The following is an 18,859-nucleotide window of genomic DNA, read 5'->3' on the forward strand; positions in this document are numbered from 1 at the left end:
CCCAAGTCCTCTTTTCCACAGGCAGGAGAGCTGAGATCCTAGGAGACTCAAATACATTGAATTTGAACTAGGGCAAAACTTCTGACCAAGAAAATAATCCTTTTTCCCACTCCATGTCTGCCTGTTCTGGTCATATGTACTTTGGGAGCAAAGGATGCATCTAAAACACTTTTCTACAATTCTGAAAATGCTTCTGGTTGGGCTGCTAGAGAGTAAATTCTAGCACTGAGGCATTAAACTCAGATAAGTGTCAGGATAAGGCTCAGTGTTTCCACCGCGATGGTAGCTTCAGTAGCTGTCCTCCATCTATGCTATAGTGGTACCATCTGCACTGAGTTGCTGCAAGGGGAAATTGCCAAGGAATGGGAAATGCCTTTGCTGGTGAGGGTTAAGAGGAGTTTTATCACAACTGGCAGCATGGTTCAAAGGCTACCTGCTCCATCAGTCTTGAAAAAGATAAAAATAAAAACTTCTATGTCATTTTCAGACTGCTCACAGTAGATTTTGGTCTAATAAATGATATTAATACTAGGTCAAAGGTTGGACTAGATGACCTTAGAGGTCTTTTCCAACCTGAATGATTCTGTGATTCTATGATTCCATGAAATGATTATCCCTTTAACCACCTTGTCTAGTTACTTTCCCATGTTAACCCCATACCTGAGTTTTTTAAATTCAATATGACTTCTATATTGCACATGATTTCTTTGCTGTATTTCAGACATCCCTCTGTCCTGCAGCCATGTCCTCTAATGACCTGTGTCCTCCCACCTCCTGCGGCCCAACCCCACTCGCCAACAGCTGCAATGAGCCATGCGTCCGGCAGTGCCAGGAATCGACATATGTGATCCAGCCACCTCCTGTGGTGGTTACCCTGCCTGGACCCATCCTCAGCTCCTTCCCCCAGAACACCGCCGTAGGATCCACCAGCTCGGCTGCTGTAGGCAACACCCTCAGCTCTGAGGGAGTCCCCATCTCCTCTGGGGGCAGCTCCTCGGGATTTGGGAGCTTTGGCTATGCAGGCCTGGGCAGTGGGTACAGCCGGCCCTACAATCGCTACAACACCTACCGCAGTGGTTACAACGGGCCATGCTAAAGCACGAGGAGCAAGTACAAAGAAATGACCAGAAACGCTGAAGCACGACCTGACAAAGGAGTTAGCTCATGGCCATGGTTTTCAGATGTAGTGTTAGGCCCCCGCGACTCCACCTGTAGTGCATGGAGCTGTGGGAGCTTGGCATCTCCTAAAATAAGGCATTTGCTTGTCTTATACTTTGAATACTTCATATTTCTCATGAAACTTTTTATTTATTTTTTTTTTCTATTGCTGTAGATGGGACTTTATTGTCTCAGTACACAGCAGCATTGAGAAAAGAAACCTAGGATGAAAAGACATATTTGCTGTTGTCTTACCGACTCCTAGAAATATTTGCTTACACTTTGTACTTTTTTATTCCACTTTTTGCTCTCATTAAAGTTATGCTGCATCATAAACCAAGTCTCCTGGTGTTTGTTTGGTAACACCTACTAGCAGCCTGCTCTTGGTAAAATTTCTTTCCATTTTTTTTAGTAATTAACTGCTACTATTTCAAGTTGACTAGAGTTAAATATTCAGCTTACTGCTTCTATGCCAAGAAATCATTTCTACAGCCAGGAAACTTTGGCTTCCTTGTATATACAAGGTAGATACTCTGCAGAGTAGTAGAGCCTGTGCGTGTGTGTGTGTGTGTAAGTGCAAAGTAGATGCATAGTAGGAAGACCATAGGGAGTTTGGCAGGTTTATGCTCTAAGAAGAAACCTGCTCCCTCTGCAAATCATATTGAGTATTTTTATTTTTTTAATTAATGCCAGCTTATCTGAGACTACTTAAGTGTAGAAATTCTACTGTAGACAGTGCTCCTGGTGCTTCTGTGGTGCTGAAATAATTGGGTTTGGCGGAGATATTTGCATGCACTCACTGGCTGCAGGCATCTGTAGAGTTAAATGACAGGCTGAATTTTCATCCCATGATAATGTCTGTAATTTCAAAGTTTATTTTCAGCATGAAAACCCATCTCTTCTTACTGGGATGGAAAGGATTTAAATGAGTGTGTGTTAGTCCTGCGTCTCCAGCTCCAAGCATGTAGGCTGTGATCATTTCCTTTCTAAATGACTAATGGAAGTAAATATAAAATCAGGGACCTGTAATGGGCATGTAATTGTGGCAAAATTCATGAGTGAGATCTTATGCAACCCTTGCCAAAAATAAATAAGGGACTGTGAAAAGGGTTTATACCAATGATAATAGGCAACCCCTTGCTCTGAGCTGATGAACTCCAAGTATGCTTGTGTCTTTCTGTCTTGGCACTGAGACATCTTTCTGTGAGGTAGGTGGATCTGACACATAGGGCCATGAGTAGAGAAATTCTAATTGCACAATTACAATTTGAAATGTAATTAACATATGCATTAAAAAAAAATATTCAAAAGTATTTGAAAAATGACTAAAGCCCACCCATTGTGGGTGTGGTGTTCTGCAGAAACTCAGGTGAGTAAATAATTTCTTCCCTCTAGCATGAAATAATTTTTGTTGTTGTTTTCTCCTACTGTGCCCTTTGAATTCTGGTATAACAACCCCACTATAAGCTGTCTCTTTGCAGAAATACTCCACAGATCTCTATGCAGAAGTTAGCTACATTTATTTTTTGACAGAAAGAAAAATTGTAATATAAACTGTTTAAGCTTATTAGACCACTGTAAGATGCCAAACCTCAAAATTTAGTCATTTTAAAGTTCTTTATAACTGTAATTGATTATCATTAACAATGAAAATAGCTATGTATGAAATAGGTATGAACTTTTAGGACTGTATATATCTACCTATATTTGAACATCCTTGCCTTCAGGGGAGGCATCCGAGCAGCATAAATTGATATTGTGAAGCTCAAGTTGCAGGCTGTGCCTATACCAAATGCCATCTCAGATTATACACAGAGTGTATATTATTCATTTGCCTGTGTCAAACAACAATTTGCAGCAACAGATTGCAACAGAAACAGCAGAGATACCCAGTCTGATTGAACAAAAGAACCTTAAGATACATATATATCTTTGGTTTCAAGCACTAAGTCCTAATACTATGAGGGTATTAGCAGAGTTCACTGTCAATGGCCTCAAACCAGATGTCCTAGATTATTCTGTGAACTTCAAATGGCTGTGCAGTCTGTATGAAATGCTGTCAATAACATCAGTATTAGTACAATTAGCTAAGATTGAGGCCTGAGATTAAAGAGATAACTATCAAACCCACTGTCAACAGTGAGAGAAGGGGACTGCACAGGAGGAATCTGTGCCATAAGGACTTTTACAGATTTGTACAACTGTTCAAAGCCTCTGAGGCATCCATTTCTTTGAACAAGCTAATTAATTACAGCTCAAAAGTTATTGCAGGTGGCAGTCTTCTCATCAGGGAAACCGCTCTGGTCTCTGCATGTCTGTGTTTCCACACACAGATTTTGGGGTCAATTTTGTGTCTGGAGCCATTGCCCAGAGATTAATGTGAGTAAGATTCCAGTTCCCTTTTGATTAAGAGCTTTTTTCAGCCATTTAGTCACTTACAGGTGTCTTGGGAGGATGTTCTCACATTATGCAAAAACTTTTTTGTATATGAATATACAGACCTGTCTCTGATTATATAAAAACAGTCATGAATTCTGATTCGCTCGCTTTAATTCAGCCCAAAGATCAGGACATGAAGTCATTCTGACTGTACAATAATTATTGTAATCACTTTTAAGGAAGGTCATAGACATCTCTGAAACATTGCTAGGTCCTTTTCTATACTCTGAGTCTGATTTTAAAATTATTTAAGCAGAGCTTGGAAGAAAGAATATATATATTTTTTAATGATGAAAATCATCTATCAGTACTGCTATGCAAATTAATTTCCTAAGTAGCTGTTGAAAAAGCTTGCTAATCCATCAGAGTATGGAGAAATACTGAGGAATAACCAGAGTTGGTGAAGCTAAAAAACGATACAGTAATTTCTTTTTGAATCTCCATGAAATATGATATAGCTTGAAACAAGCCTTTAGGTATTTTTTAATTAAAGTGAAATAGCCATAATTCATGTCACCAGCAACAGTGACATACATTTTAGAAGCCAATGACTGACCTGTACTCCCAAATCTTAATAATAGATTATTACAGAAATGATATGAGGATTCATATCTGGGTCACATATCTTAAGGTGCCACATAATATGATACTTTGCATGCCTAGAGTTTTAATAAAAGTTTTTGATAAACTTTGATGTTCTCAGGAACACATGACCAAGCCAAACAAGTTTCTGTTCTCAGGGGATCTTCACAAAGACGCTCATAATTTGGAGATGATTTGCATGTCTAAGTAATTAAAGCGCTAGGAGAGAAAAGACCTGAGTGCTGATCTCTGTGCCAATGATTGCTTTTGTATTTTACCCCTTTACTATTTATCCTCCATGCCCTTCCTATGGAAGAAGTTTGATGTCATTGCACTGTTCAGAAAAAAAAAAAATTAAATAAAAAATGATAACAAGTGAAGAAATTGCTGATATTTTATGTATTTTTGATGCTTCTGCACTGGGCTACCACTGGTCTGTAGCACACTGTGTACCAGTAATACAGGGGCAGCAGGAGAAATTAATACTGCAAAACAAAATCTTGTATGTGACTGCTTCTGCCTCCACAGGTGAGTTTTGTAAAGCAATATCCTTTGTAGGACTCTTCCTTGAGAACAAATGTCACCAAGCATTATTATACATGTAGAAGTTAGCCTAATTAAGCAGCTGCTGATGTGTTGAGGTCTGAGATAAGAATAAAGGTGCATCTGTGGATTCCATAAATTAAAAACTCCTAAGAGATGAGGCCCAGAATTAGACAGCCAGGAAAGATGCTGTATAAGATTTGTGCTTCAGAATCTTCCACAGAAACAGAATTGTTTGATGTTATCTCATTGGACTGGACATTTTATACCTTTTTTTTTTTTTTTCTTTTTTCTTTTTTTCATATGAAAGAAGTGGTATCTTAGTTTTTCTAGTTATATCTTGGCCCTTGTACACAGCCATAACTCTTTCCAGTTCCTCCTGATTCTCACAGAGTTCTTCTTTCTCAATATTTTTTTTCTCTCATTTTGAGGCCTGAGTTGGGTGTAAATTGTATGTGAATTCCCAGCCATTTTCTGAAAAACTCAGTCTCTCTCTTCTTCTCCTTGAGAGCACCTGAATTCCCCAAACTACAGCTGCTCATGGATTTGCTTCCAACTCATTAAAAGCTGAAATTCTTCATAATTTGCAACAATATTTACCTTGCAGAGGAGGGCTTGTAGAAGGGACTGTATTATGTAAATTCAGCTTAGTCTCCTTTAATGACACCAGGCAGATCCAAAAGAGTTTTGAAGGCAGAATAATTTTTTCTGAATTAATTATTCTAATGTTACCAGAAATTAACTTGGCCCAGAATATTTTAAGATGAAAGAAACTTGTGGTCAGATATGCATGCCACAAGATAAGGAAGTGAGGCAGTAATAAGCACAAATACTGAGGCAAAAAAACATGTAATCAGTAGTGTCTCATAAATAACTTCATGCACAAAGAATGTCCCAAGTTGTCAGGCAACTTGGAGTGCAGTATAAAAACCTGAGCAACTCAAGGTTCTTCCATCCATTTCTCTTTCCTTCCTTGCCTTCGTGTATAGGGTAAGTCTGAACTCTTTAGTTCTTTTTCTATATGTTGAACTGTTGCCTTGATGATTTTGTAGCTTTTCCTCTCTAATATTGTAGTAGATTCAGTTTTTTAAAATTATTTATTTTATTTTTTTTTTCTTCTGAGGGAGGAAGTTGGGAGGGCTTTTCATTTAAAAGAGAATATTTTCTGCTGGTGGCCAGTTATAAAAATCATGGAATGGGGGAGTTAGACACGTTAGTTAGACAGTAAGGTTCATGTATTCAACTTCAGGATCCAAACGAGTTATTAGATATGGCAACTGAACATAAAAAAATCTGCAGTCACTTCTTAGGTCTGTTCAGAGTAGCGTGCTGGTCTGTGGAATATTTATCAAAGACCAGACATTCAGAGAAATAGGGGGCCAATAGTGGCATTTTATTCTTTGCAGTTCTGGGTCACCAGCTTATCATGCAGAAAGCCTCAGTCCATGTCTGTCTTTGAATCCCAACTCATAGTTCTTCTGAATGCAAGGAGTGACCTTTAACCAACTGTCTCCCCATGCTCCAAACAACTGGAGAGATTTCCATGGTAGCTTCTGCTACTGATTTTAATGTTAATAGCAAGACAAAAAGTGGAAGTGTTCCCGAATTCAGCTGCCTGCTTTCCATTTCTTGTCAAACAAATGTTGAGTGCTTCAGTTTCTATTTTCCAGTTTCTTAAAATTGGGAGAAGGGACCTCCAAGATGGGACTTGCATGAAAGAAAGCGATACAAAGATATGGGGAAGATTATTTCCTGTATTATCTTTTGGTAGGATGCTTGTCATTCTTGGCTGTTGAGCAAATATGCCAGCCTTGGATCAGGAATATCAGGCCAGGTCTTACCCATTCCAGCTGCGCACCTTCCTCTGAAGGCTACAGAATCAGTCTCCATTTCTCTAGGGCACACTGAGCCCTAATAGCTTTCCTGTGTGCAGCCTCTGCAAGGGGAAGTGTTCAAAGTTCCCTTTTTCCAGGGTAGCACTATGGCCATGTGGTTAGGGCACTCTCTGCAGTGTGAGCGACGAGGTTTTCAGCACCGCTACATGCCCCGGTTCCTTGGTGAGTTTACTAACCACGGAGGCTTCAGGGTAAGTTACTGAGCAAAATGCATTAGTGCTACCTTCCTTAGCAGTCTCCTTAAAGAAAATGCAAACTCAACCCTTTTTTCAAAGTACTCTGGAGCAAAAATTTAATCTTGCTCCCCATGCAATCTCTTGTTAGTTTGCTATACTAAAGAGAAGTTTAATCCAATTCTTGTATGGCATTTATTTCCTTCTTTTTCAGATTTACCTCCACCCCAGAGCAATGTCCTGCTATGATCTGTGTCCCCCCACCCCCTGTGGCCCAACCCCGCTTGCCAACAGCTGCAACGAGCCCTGTGTGCGACAGTGCCAGGACTCAACAGTGGTGATCCAGCCCTCTCCTGTGGTGGTTACCCTGCCCGGCCCCATCCTCAGCTCCTTCCCCCAGAACACCGCTGTGGGATCCTCGGCATCTGCAGCTGTGGGGAGCGCTCTCAGTGCCGGGGGGGTTCCCATCTCCTCTGGCAGCTCCTTGGGATTTGGGAGCTTTGGCTATGCAGGCCTGGGCAGTGGGTACAGCCGGCCCTACCGTCGCTACAACACCTACCGCAGTGGCTTCTGTGGGCCTTGTTAAAGCATGAAGAGCAAGTATGAAGAAATGACCAGAAACGCTGAAGCACAACCTGATGCAGGAGAGAGCTCATGGCCATGGTTTTCAGATGTGATGTTAGGCACCCACAACTCCACCTGAAGTGCATGGAGCTGTGGGAGCTTGGCATCTCCTAAAATCAGGCCTTTGCTTGTCTTTTGTTATGCTTTACTTTATATTTCTGATCAGATGTCTTGTTGTCTTATGCTTTTTTTTTGTATTTGATAATGACTAGGTAAAATATGTAATTATTAGAAGTTGTTATGCATGACTGAATTAGTACAGTCCATTTAAGTTACAAAGAAGGAAGATATAATTTTGCTGAGTGTGTCACTGTGAGAGAGATGAGTGGGTACTGTCCTTACTGGACCTTGGAAATGTATTCCTTACACTTTACATTGCTTCCTTCCATTCCTCAGCCTCATTAAATTTGTGCTGCATCATATTCTGAGTCTGCCTGTGTTTCTTTCTACTCTCAGCCCATTTTCCAGCCTGTCTGGGGTGAAACAGGTCTGTTTGCACGTCATCCATGCCAGAAACTATTGTGCAAATATCTTCAAACCAATTGCTAAATGGGAATGAGACAGATTTCAGTTGTGGACAACTTTTCCTTTTTTTCTATATATGGTAAATTTTGCTGAAGAAAATTTGTCAAAGGCTAGAAACAGATGAGGTTCCCCTGCAATGGTTATGCCTTCTGTTGTAGCATAAGGAGGTAATCTTAAAGTAAGCAAGCTGTTTCTGCTTACTTTCTTTAAACACCCTTTACCTATTGCACTATGGAGATTGAAATGGGCCCTTTAACTGTTTTGATATCAATTTTCTATGAAAAATTGTTCATTTGACATAGATTTCTTCGAAGACGGATGAGAATGGAGGAATAAGCTCACCTGAGAAAGAGGATGAGGTCCCCTTCAATGAGAAATAGCCTAAATTCAGGGAAAAGTTCACTGATGGAAATCATATTTCTCCTCATCCTTCTGTAGATGTAAGCAAGAAGAGGGCAGAGGGGTAGAGATACTGGAGGAAAATCTGGAGGAATATGAGGAACACTAGAAATTATGGGGGGTGCTGAAGTGTTACCTCCACTCATCTGTTCACAGTTTGATCTACAAACTGGAAGGAGATTGCAACTTTTTTAACCTATCTGTGATACTTAAGAGGAACCCTTTAAAAGAAAGGAGTGCTTATGCTTGTCTTGAGAGCACCTGAGCTTGCTAAGGGTGAAGGTGGAAGGAGAGAGGTGGCAAGCTGCTGCAACCCCTTGAGTGCACCTTGATGGGTGCAGCAGAACTCTTGGCAACTGTGAGCAGACTCCAGCAAGTGGTGGAGTTGAGGAAGAGAAGGCTATATGATGTTTTTGCAAAGGAATTAGCCATTGAAGTTTGCTGGCTTGGGACATGTATTTGTGAGAGAGAAATTAAAAGATTTTGAGTTCTATCCCTTTCTCACTGTGTCTTTATATACTTAGATCTATCCATTGTGCCTAGCAGATCTGAACTTTATATGGCATTGCTTTGTCCTAGCATGGTTGTCTGTGTTGTAATAAAGGAGGTCTTTAGAGACTGGGAGCTTTGGTCCCTGAGGGAAATAGACTTGAAAAGTTCTATGTGAAAGCTCTGGGTGATTCAGTGTTCTGTCTCCCCACACAGCTCACAGCCTGCTATCTGTGAAATTTCTTACTTGGAATCTTTGTACAGACTGATGCTGAACTATAATTAAGGCCAGAGAAAGATGTTGACAAAGTTATATTGACTACAGTCATTACTGAAGCTAAATTAAAGGAGGTACATCAGTTCGATGAAAGAATCCATAATTTCAAGGAGTAAGTTTTCTTAATTAACAACAGAAGAGAATAGAAAGTTAGCAGTTTGATAATACAATACAGCAGAAGGCTAGTCCGAATTTAATGTATAATATGATTTTTTGCTGTCTCAGCTGAAGCTATTACTTGATTAAAGGGGATTCATTCCAAAGAAATCATTCTTCATTTACAGTTGCAGCAAAATAACTTTCTCTTATGGAGTTCAATCTGCCTATCTAGCACAACAAAGGAGTTACAATTGCACAGTAGCAATGTGACTGGAGAGTCATGGCTAAGGCACTAGAGTTCAAGTATCTCTAACATATCCAGGTGGAAAGACAGCATCTTTGCTCCCTAAAAAAATACATTTTATTACTGTTGTAATCTCCTTCTGCAACTCTCTGTTAAGTTTTAATCTAATTGACTGCATTAAACCCCTCTGCAGATGTAACCTCTGTGCTTATAAAGTCTTGCTGAAGTTGGGATATTTCCTTTGTGTATTCAGAAAGGAGAAAGGTCTGGTATGTTGCTTATTTATTTAACACAAACAAACAAACAAACAAACAAAAACCTAAAGCATGATTCCCTCCCTTAATTCATATCACAGACTGCCTTTTTTTGTAATAAAATTACTGTAGCAGCAAATGTTGCATCATCCTAAAAGTGAAAGTTTTATTCAGTGCTGCAGAATATGAGCTAGATTATTGTGTTCTGAATAAATTTTCTAGACAAGACAAGCTGCTTTTCAAATTACTACTCTGTTGGCTTTGGAAACGTCACCCCATGTTAGATTGGGGCTTATGTAATTGGGCAGCAGGTGTGCAATAACACAGTACCAGACTACAACAGCAGCATAAAAAATAGCACATGATACTGTATACATGCTCTGAAACAAACAAACAAACAAAAAAAAGTCATTATCTTCTTTCTAGACTGATAAATTTCCATCTGTTAATCTCTGAACAGATTGAAGAATTTGGTCCCATGGATGGAAGTGGGACACTCTCTTTGGTCTTGCTGTCTGTAAAGGCATATTTCAATGCCAAACTTTATGAAACTGAAACCAAAATTATAGTGTCTGCTGTGCCTGCAGGGATTAGAGAAGACAGAAAGGTTCTGAAAGATGAGAGCTTTTATAGCTTTCTCAGGCTCCCTGGAGGACCCAAGACATTCTTGCACACTTACTAACTAGGTCTTGCATTTTTATTTATTTTTTTAATTCTTCTCTTTTTGCATATGGCTGTGTTCCAACTAGTAAAATTGTTTTGTTTACTGTTTATGTTTATTGCCTGGACTTATCCTGGTGTTAGATGAAAACCATGATCCATGATGTCTCTTTCATCTTTATGGTTTGCATCCTTTAAATCTGTCTGGCTCCATAATACAAACTCCACCTTCCCAAGATGTGGATGAGTCAAAATTCAATTTGGTTAGGAATTTTGTCTGCTCTTCAACATTTTGGTCACACTGGTTCATGGGAGCAATGTCACAGCAAGAACTTTTAATTTAAGACTTGAGTGTGCAATTTCATCCCTGATAAGTGACTGCGAGATTTAGGTTTGCTACTCTTTGTAATATTCCAATAAGCAATATCCCAAAGTTCCTGGGATGATGAGATTGAATCAGTGGAGCTAATTTGACACATGAACACCTTCGGGAGAGAAATTGTGACTCTCTTATCATCACCATACCTTTTGATAAGCTTTATTATTATTATTTATTTATTTATTTTTAATACATGCTTCTATCATGGTCAAGAAATAGCTACTTCTACAAAGGAATATGTATTTTAACATTCTGATACCACAGTGGTTTGTTTTTATGTGTGTATTGGTAAGGGTATTGGAGAATAAATAATAAATCTCAAGGGACAGAAGAGCTTCAGACAGTAGTGTCACTGGTTGGGGCAATATGGGTAATGTCATCTCATACCTAAGGACATCCAGTGACTGATGATTGGAATGAGATTTTTGAAGCATGTGATTTTATGCAAACAGATTAAATTTTGAGGAAAAAATTGAATGACTCCAGCTTCTGAAGCCATATAATGTGATGCAGTTTGGGAGTTTATCAGTAATCCTGGTCACATTTTGAACACCAACTATGTTCAAATAATGTCACACACCTTCAAATCTTCTGTTAAGTCAGTATTTGCATGTCTGAGCCATTGATGAAATTTTTTTGTGAACTCTGAAGACCTTTGTTCTTGAAAACTGTGCAATCAGCATTTATTTCCCAGGAGATCTTCATGAAGATACTAACACTTAAGATATAATTTACATGTCTCTAAGTGATTTAAACATTAGGAGTAGGAGATTGGAGTGTTGATCTCTGCCCTAAAGTCTGTTTATGCATTGTATACAATTACTTCTTAATCTAGAAATTGTCTTTGAAAAAGAAATTGAAATGTTGCACGTTGCAACATTCTTTAAGACCATGCAAAATGAAAACAAAGTTATTCGCTTTCAAGAAAGGAAAAAAAAAATTATACACTTCTGTAGGTAGCTACCATTAATTTGGAGTATAATTTTGTATAATATTGGAAGACATGGTAGGGGAAAAGATTTATGTAGCTGCACATGTAAAACCTGTGACTTTAATGACCCCATAGGTAAGCCTGCTCAAAACTTTGAGTGTCGGTGTCTCTGACTAGCCAAAAATTCACATGCATCCTCAATTTGACCTGAGCTGTTTTTCCTAGAGTTTGATGTAGGAATAAAGTTAAAACTGCAGACTCCTTAGATTAAGGATGTTGATGCTCAGTCTCCAAATTGAAGACCTGGATCTCAAATTCCTTCACGGAAATGCACTAGCTTATGTTAAATGAATAGATAAAACTGCCGACACTCTTTCATCCTGTCTCCTGAGTCAAGGAAGTAAAATAATATTTTCCCTTAAATAATAATTCCCTGGAAGTACTTTTGAGGGTGCTAAAGTGGAATCAACTCTGCTAAGGGTTTTCTGTAGCAACATGGTTATCTGAGTGTGTGCAGCTGCACGGCTGCTTAAGAGGAAATTGCTCCGGTTCTAAGTCAGAGCCAGAGGTGTGAGCAACTTATGGTCTTTGTAAAGTGCAAGGGGGAAGTCACGGGGGAGTTTTTATCATATGCATCTTTCCTAATATATTTATTCATCTCTGTCAAATGATGTGCACGGCATATATTGTCCTTAGGATGCAAAATCATTTCCTTAGTAGCTGAGATGAATCAGTTGATCTGACCAGGAATTAACAGGGCTCATAAGATGTTTAAGATAAAAGAAACTTCTATAGTGGAATGCATATGTTATGATGAGGAAATTAAAACAAGGCAACAGCAAGGAAAAATAAATTATCAGCTGGGAATATTTTGCATAGAAGAAGTCTTTAGCAAAAGTCCTCAGGCACTCAGGGACAGAGTATAAAAGCCAGCACAGTGCAAGTTGCTGCCATCCACATCTATTTTATTCTCCTTGGTGAAAGGGTAAGTCTGAATCTTTCTATGTCCTGAATGATTTTTTATTTTTACACTGGCCTGTTTTATACCAGTCTAAGGTTTATGCTCTTCATCAGTGTGTGTGGGAGACCTGCAAGTAGCTCTTCCCATGCAGGGAGGCAGCTGGTCTTTGAAGGGTGGCAATTGCTGGGCACAGGACATCACTCATTTTTCAGTTGGGTCACTGGAACATTCAGTCCCAAGATGCTGAAATCACTGCATGTGAATTGCTTAGCAACTAGAATTGGGTGTGGAGAACCTGCACAAAGATTTTTGGCTCTTGGAGCTTTATCTGAAGGTAGAGAGGTATGTGGACTTGAATTTTTCAAAAGCGTGCTGAGCAATATTGAAAGTATATCCTTTCTTGCACCAGGATACCAGGAAAAATAATCCTTCTCCATGCCTAAATACTTTGGGATCAAAAACGTTTGAATTGTCTCCTTCTAAAATGCTCTGTATACTTTGGCACTAGATCTACATAGCAGCACCTCAGTAGCCTGTAACTGAAATATCAGCACAGCTCCCATCTATTTTTTCTTATCAAATAATATGGGACAATGTCAGCTTCCATTTCTTCCTTTAATAAACAGGCTGAAAGTTGCTTTCTCTTCAAGACTGATATATGAGGAAATAAGCACAAAGGACAGGGGAAGAGTAGGTGTTAGGCAGAATATTTGTTGTTTTGCTGTTTAAGAGGCAAGCTTATATGCGGAGAGGATACTGCCACATTATCAGGTTATGCTCCTCACTTATCCCTGCTGAGGAATTTTATCTTCTTCTCTCTATTGTGGAACAAATCACAACATGGTACAAAGTTTCTCATAACTGTATGGTCAGGACATCACAAATACTGACTCTTACTTCCTACCTACTGCAGGTTCTATACAACCTAGGGAGTATTGTGAGAAATGAGCTACCAGGGACTGCTCAGGATCAGGCAGAACTGCCCCTTGAGCTGTCCTCTGTAATGGAGACTAGTCTGGGTTTCACTGAAATCCCCTTTCGATCCAAGACTGACACATCATTATTTTCTCCCCACAGTCTCTAGTTAGCTTTTGGTACTCTCCAGCATCTCAGCAGCTCAGTTACATAACTATAATTACAATTTTTTCCTGTACTTACTGTCTTCTCTATGTTTCAGATTTACCTCCATCCCACAGCCATGTCCTGCTATGACCTCTGTCCTTCCAATCCCTGTGGCCCAACCCCGCTTGCCAACAGCTGCAACGAGCCCTGTGTCCGGCAGTGCCAGGACTCAACTTATGTGATCCAGCCCTCTCCCGTGGTGGTGACCCTGCCCGGCCCCATCCTCAGCTCCTTCCCCCAGAACACCACTGTGGGATCCTCGGCGTCTGCAGCTGTGGGGGATGCTCTCAGTGCTGGGGGGGTCCCCATCTCCTCTGGAAGCTCCTTGGGACTTGGGGGCCTTGGCTATTCAGGCCTGGGTGGCCTTTATGGGAGGTCCTACCGTCGCTACAACCGCCGTGGGAGCTGTGGGCCGTGCTAAAGCCCCAAGGAAAAACCACAGAGAAAAGGAACCAGAAGCTTAAAAGCACGATCCAGACACAGGACAGAGTTCATGACCATGGCCTTACACTAGCTGACCACCCTCAGCTTTTCCCTGAGCTAATGGGACTGCAGGAGCTTGGCATTTCTGATTTAATGCCTTTCTCTGTTATCAATGAGGTGAAAAATGTAACTTTGATTGCTGCATATTGGCATTGGGTGTCCAACCGTAAAGCATTGCCTTGAAATGTATGATTAGTTTTATCCAAATTGAAACCTATTGCTTTCCTGTGCTGTATATTTTATTTTATTTTTTAGTTATTCTACTTCTTGCTCATTAAACTTATGGTGCATCATAAACATATCCTCTGATGTTTTTCCTTTCTTCTTTTCTTTTGAGCTCTTTTTTTTGGATAAATTTGTCAGTTTATAAGTTGTCAGTACCAGGCAGATCTTCATTTAAATCATACCATAACAATTAGTGAGGAGATAATTAAAGACACATGTAAACCGTGAGTAATACCTGTTTTCTGATAAGGTGTTTTTCCTTAGCCACACTTCTTTCAGAACAATATTAAATATTCATTCCTGGCTAACAAACAGTGGGTAAAACAGGTGGGGAAATCTAATCCTGTCTTACAGGCAATGTCCTTTCATCTCTTGCTGTTCCAGTTCCTTAGAGCTCGTAAAATCCCAGCAACCTCCTCTATTATTTTCCTGACTCATTTTTTAACTCTATGGAGAATTAACATTAAGAAAAATGGCAGTAAATAACAGCAAAAACATTAAAAATTAACAAATTAGATAAGAAAATTATGTATGATTCTTCCTTTGTTTGCTTGTTTGTTTAGGAATACTGAAATTAAGGGGTAATTGGTTACTAAATTATGTAGTGATTAGGGGACCTTTGAGGTGTCACCAGAAATCCTCAGAGCAATAACAATTACCCCTCCTGTTCTAAACCTTGGGGAAGATAATGACTTCTGAATTGCTAAACAAATATTCATTAACACAATGCTGACGCCTTAAGGATCTCAATTAAAATTTCATTCTACAATTTGAAAAGACATGGAGCAGGGCAGATTTTCTGATAAGTTAACTCAGCACACTAGGGAGTTAATTTTGCTCCCAGAGGAGTCTGAGGGACAAATGAAAACCAAGGAGTCTCACATGCAACACCACGGGACTTTATTGTGACAGGGAAGCATAGCAGGCAAATACAGAAACTCAAGGTGATCCAAGAGGAAAGGCATGATGCAAGTACTGCGTCGTGGGTACTGGTGCCCTGCTCAGGGCCCCAGGGCCAGTCGAGGTGGCAGGAGGCTGCAGGGGACGCTGAGGAGGCAGCCAGGGCACACTGTGGCACAGGGCAGTGGGACACTGGGCACACAGCCACCTCCAGTCCCTGTGCCCCGGCAGATGATGGGTGCTGCTGGTCCCTAGGGCTCTTGCTCTGTGTCCCCATGCCAGGGTCCTTGCTTCAGGGCTGTCGCTGGCTCTGGGCATGGCTGTGGTGGCCTTAGAAAGACCCACAGCTACCGCGCCGGGACCTTCTCCACCTGGTACCAGGGAGGCAATAGCCCATGCCACAGGAGGAGAGGCCAGAGCTGTAGGACCTGCCAAAATTGCCAAAGCCACTAGAGCCATACAGGCCCCCGTAGCCCAGGGAGCCCCCGTAGCTCAAGTCATCCCCATAACCTAGGCAGCTCCCATAGCCCTGGGACCCGCCGTAGCCCCCCAGGCCAAAGTTGCTCCCATAGCCCTGGGACCCGCCGTAGCCCCCCAGGCCAAAGGAGCTCCCATAGCCCTGGGACCCGCCGTAGCCCCCCAGGCCAAAGGAGCCCCTATAGCTCTGGGAGCTGCCATAGCCCCCCAAGCCCAGAGAGCCCCCGTAGCCCTGGAACCCCCCCAGGCCAAAGGAGCCCCCAAAGCCTTGGGACCCTCCAAAACCAAAGGGGCCCCCATAGCCCAGGGAGCCCCCATAGCCCAGGTTGCTTCGGGAGCTGAAGGAGCCTCCCAGAGTGGTTGGGCCCGAGGATCCCACAATGCTCTCCTGAGGAAAAGAGCTGAGCACAGGGCCCGGGACTGTCACCACTGCCGGCGGGGGGATGATCACAGCTCTGGAGGGGGGACACTGCTGCACGCAGGGCTCGTTGTAGCTCTCGGCAATTGGCTGAGGGCAGGTCACCCCGTACGGTCTGTAGGACTCCATGGAGCAAGACATCCTTCTTGTGATGGTTGTGAGTCTGCAGTGCACAGTAGAAAGCAGGTTTAAGGTAAATGGACAAGCCTTAGAGCTGCACTATGAGGAGGTGAACCAAGATTTCTAAGTGTTGGATGCATTTCTGAATCAGCAGAAGTTAAGAGTGAATGTACATATATAACAAATGAAACTCTTTCTTGTATCAACTGCCCTTATTTTATGTTTAAGCTTTAATCTTATCATGACCAGCTTTGTAAAAAATCTGATGTGAAACAGAAATTCTGTTCTGGAGAAATTACTAGTGCCAGACTGGAGTTACTCAGTGATCTGTCTCCAGCATTTTGTACTGCTGAGGAAGCACTCTCAAGGTATAAGAACCAGGGAAAAAGAAGTCAGTATGAATAGGAGAAAAATCTCATTGCCTTATTTGTTAATTCAGGCTTCCTAAGACACTTCAAGTATTTGTATTTTTCTAGTTTGAAGATTTACTTCCTCTCCTAATGCAGTGACTCCTGATGTTCTCTCTGGACAGATTGATTTTCAGCATGAAACAAAGGGCATAAGTCTGTGATCACAAATGCAGGAATCATCTCCATGACAAAAGCATTGTAAAAATAAAAAGTAATGGTAGTAGAAAGACTAAGTGGAAACCATGCTTACCTTGTTTGCTGCAGAGACTGAGGCAAGAGAAGTGGATAGAAGGGCTGCAGGTAACATGAGCTTTTATATGCTTCTTCAGCTGGTGTCTTTAAGCCATCATTTGTGCCTCTGGTCCTAATTTGTTACAAAACAAACATGATAGTGGGAGCTTTCATATTGCCTTGTCAGCACTGTCCCTCCCAAGAGTTACTATGGGTGTGATACAATGTTGATGACAATCAGTTATCTGTGATTTTCATTTTAGAGGATTTATGAAACTTGGATCCAAAGGGTTGCATCCTGTACAGTCATTGACTGAAAGCCAGAGCAAGAAACATGCGTCATGTTAGTCCCATTTTAATGTTTGGAATAGTACCTGCATGGCATGGGGCCCTTTCTGTGCCATGTGCAAGAACTAGGTGAAGGTCATCCAATGTGAGCTAGACATTCAGCTCTGAGAAGACACAAGTTCTCCTCACACAGAATCATGGAAGGGTTCAGTTTGGAATGGACCTCTGGAGGTCATCTGTTCCACGCCCCAGGCTCAAGTGTTTCCAGATGTTCAGGTGGAGCCTCCTGTGTTCCAGTTTGTGCCCATTTCCTATTGTCCTCTTCTTGCAGTCTGTTGGGGATATGTAAACATTCTGACAGATCAGGGCAAAGGGCTGATGTTTTGCAGGCTCACTCCTGATGGAATAGGTATTGTGGTCAGACACCACCTTGGTGTCTTTTGGTTGGGTACTGACAGGGTGGTCAGGCACTGGAACAGGCTCCCCAGGGCAGTGTTCATAGCAACAAGCCCGCTGGAGTTTAAGAAGTATTTGAACACCGCTCAGACGTAGGATTGGATTCTTTGGTGGTCCTGTATGGAGCCAGAAGTTTGAATTAATATGGGTCATTGTGGGTACCTTTCAACTTGGGAGATTCTGTGATTCTATGATTTGTATTGCTAGTAACGACAAGAGAGCAATAGGACATGACAAAGTTTCTAGCTTGTTTTAAGCTTTTTGTTTTATCTGTAACTAATTCAGGCAGGGAGATTTGTGTCTGATTTAATGCATTTCCAGTGACATACGGGAATGATACAGTCTCGTTGTTGCTATAAATACTAACTAAAACCCAGTGGAGCTGGCATTCATCTATTGAAAACTCTTCCAACATCATTCACTCAACTCTGCTGAGACAATTCAGATGACACCAGGTTAAAAGAGGAGTGGCTGATCTGAGAATGGCTGCTCTAGAGAAGCAGAAAAGGCCTTTTTGATGCCATCAGAACTGTTAAAGGGGTCTCTGTCTAAAGCTTATAACCACTTGAAAATTTATTTTGGAATCTCACCTTATGCAAGTTAGAAATACATTTCAAAACAATCCTTATTTATTTATTTATTTATTTTTAATCCCCATCCCAGAAGTACTGAGCACTTAAGAAAAAAAGGGAAATTAAAATATATCCCTTTTAATAGTATTTTATTAATGGGATAATTCTGTGGTATCACACAATTATTTGCGAATCTGTTGTTCTCTAATTTAACAATATTTCAAAAGATAGGCTATAAATGACCTCTAAATTGTTAAATAGATGTACCTTTGAAGTGTCATCAGGATTTGCTGATAATAATGACAGGCACCTAGAAGATAATGACTTTAAGCTGCTTCACAAACACTCATTAATACTTAATGCTTGCAATTTCTGTTATAATCATACTAAATGAAGAAGGGCAGGATTTAGAAGCTCCCTTGTTATGAAACAGCATCATTCAAAAATATGCCAACCAACGTCACTCATTTTGCTTCCATAATCAGGCAGTGATTTTTAAATTTGACATTTGCAATGATTTAATTT

General features: G+C 40.8%; 2 protein-coding genes and 1 pseudogene across 3 annotated transcripts; 2 read left to right on the forward strand and 1 right to left on the reverse strand.

The window, feature by feature from the left end:
• The first annotated feature begins 742 nt into the window (after positions 1–742).
• LOC311424976 (feather keratin 1 pseudogene) lies at positions 743–1,096 on the forward strand (annotated as a pseudogene). Its single transcript has one exon. The product of its transcript is annotated as a feather keratin 1 pseudogene (transcript).
• Positions 1,097–6,738: 5,642 nt separating this feature from the next.
• On the forward strand, positions 6,739–7,836 carry LOC311424932 (feather keratin 1-like). Its single transcript, XM_084500452.1, has 2 exons — positions 6,739–6,808; positions 7,005–7,836. Exons 1-2 carry the CDS (start codon positions 6,764–6,766, stop codon positions 7,374–7,376), a joined length of 417 nt encoding a protein of 138 aa, XP_084356578.1. The 5' UTR covers positions 6,739–6,763; the 3' UTR covers positions 7,377–7,836.
• A 7,857-nt stretch (positions 7,837–15,693) lies between these two features.
• Positions 15,694–16,398, reverse strand: LOC311424919 (uncharacterized protein; the record flags this gene model as incomplete). The annotated part of the gene is made up of 1 exon (XM_084500441.1): positions 15,694–16,398. The coding sequence occupies one exon, from the start codon at positions 16,396–16,398 to the stop codon at positions 15,694–15,696; it is 705 nt and encodes a 234-aa protein (XP_084356567.1).
• Positions 16,399–18,859: the final 2,461 nt, after the last annotated feature.

The sequence above is a fragment of the Aythya ferina genome, assembly GCF_964211825.1.
Source record: "Aythya ferina genome assembly, chromosome: 29".
NCBI lineage: Eukaryota > Metazoa > Chordata > Aves > Anseriformes > Anatidae > Aythya > Aythya ferina.

Excerpts from the sequence above, each read along its gene's own strand:
- LOC311424932 (XM_084500452.1), top strand. The coding sequence starts at position 6,764 with ATGCCCCGGTTCCTTGGTGAGTTTACTAACCACGGAGGCTTCAGG. Across the intron at positions 6,809-7,004 it reads CTAACCACGGAGGCTTCAGG|ATTTACCTCCACCCCAGAGC; the intron begins GTAAGTTACTGA and ends CTTCTTTTTCAG.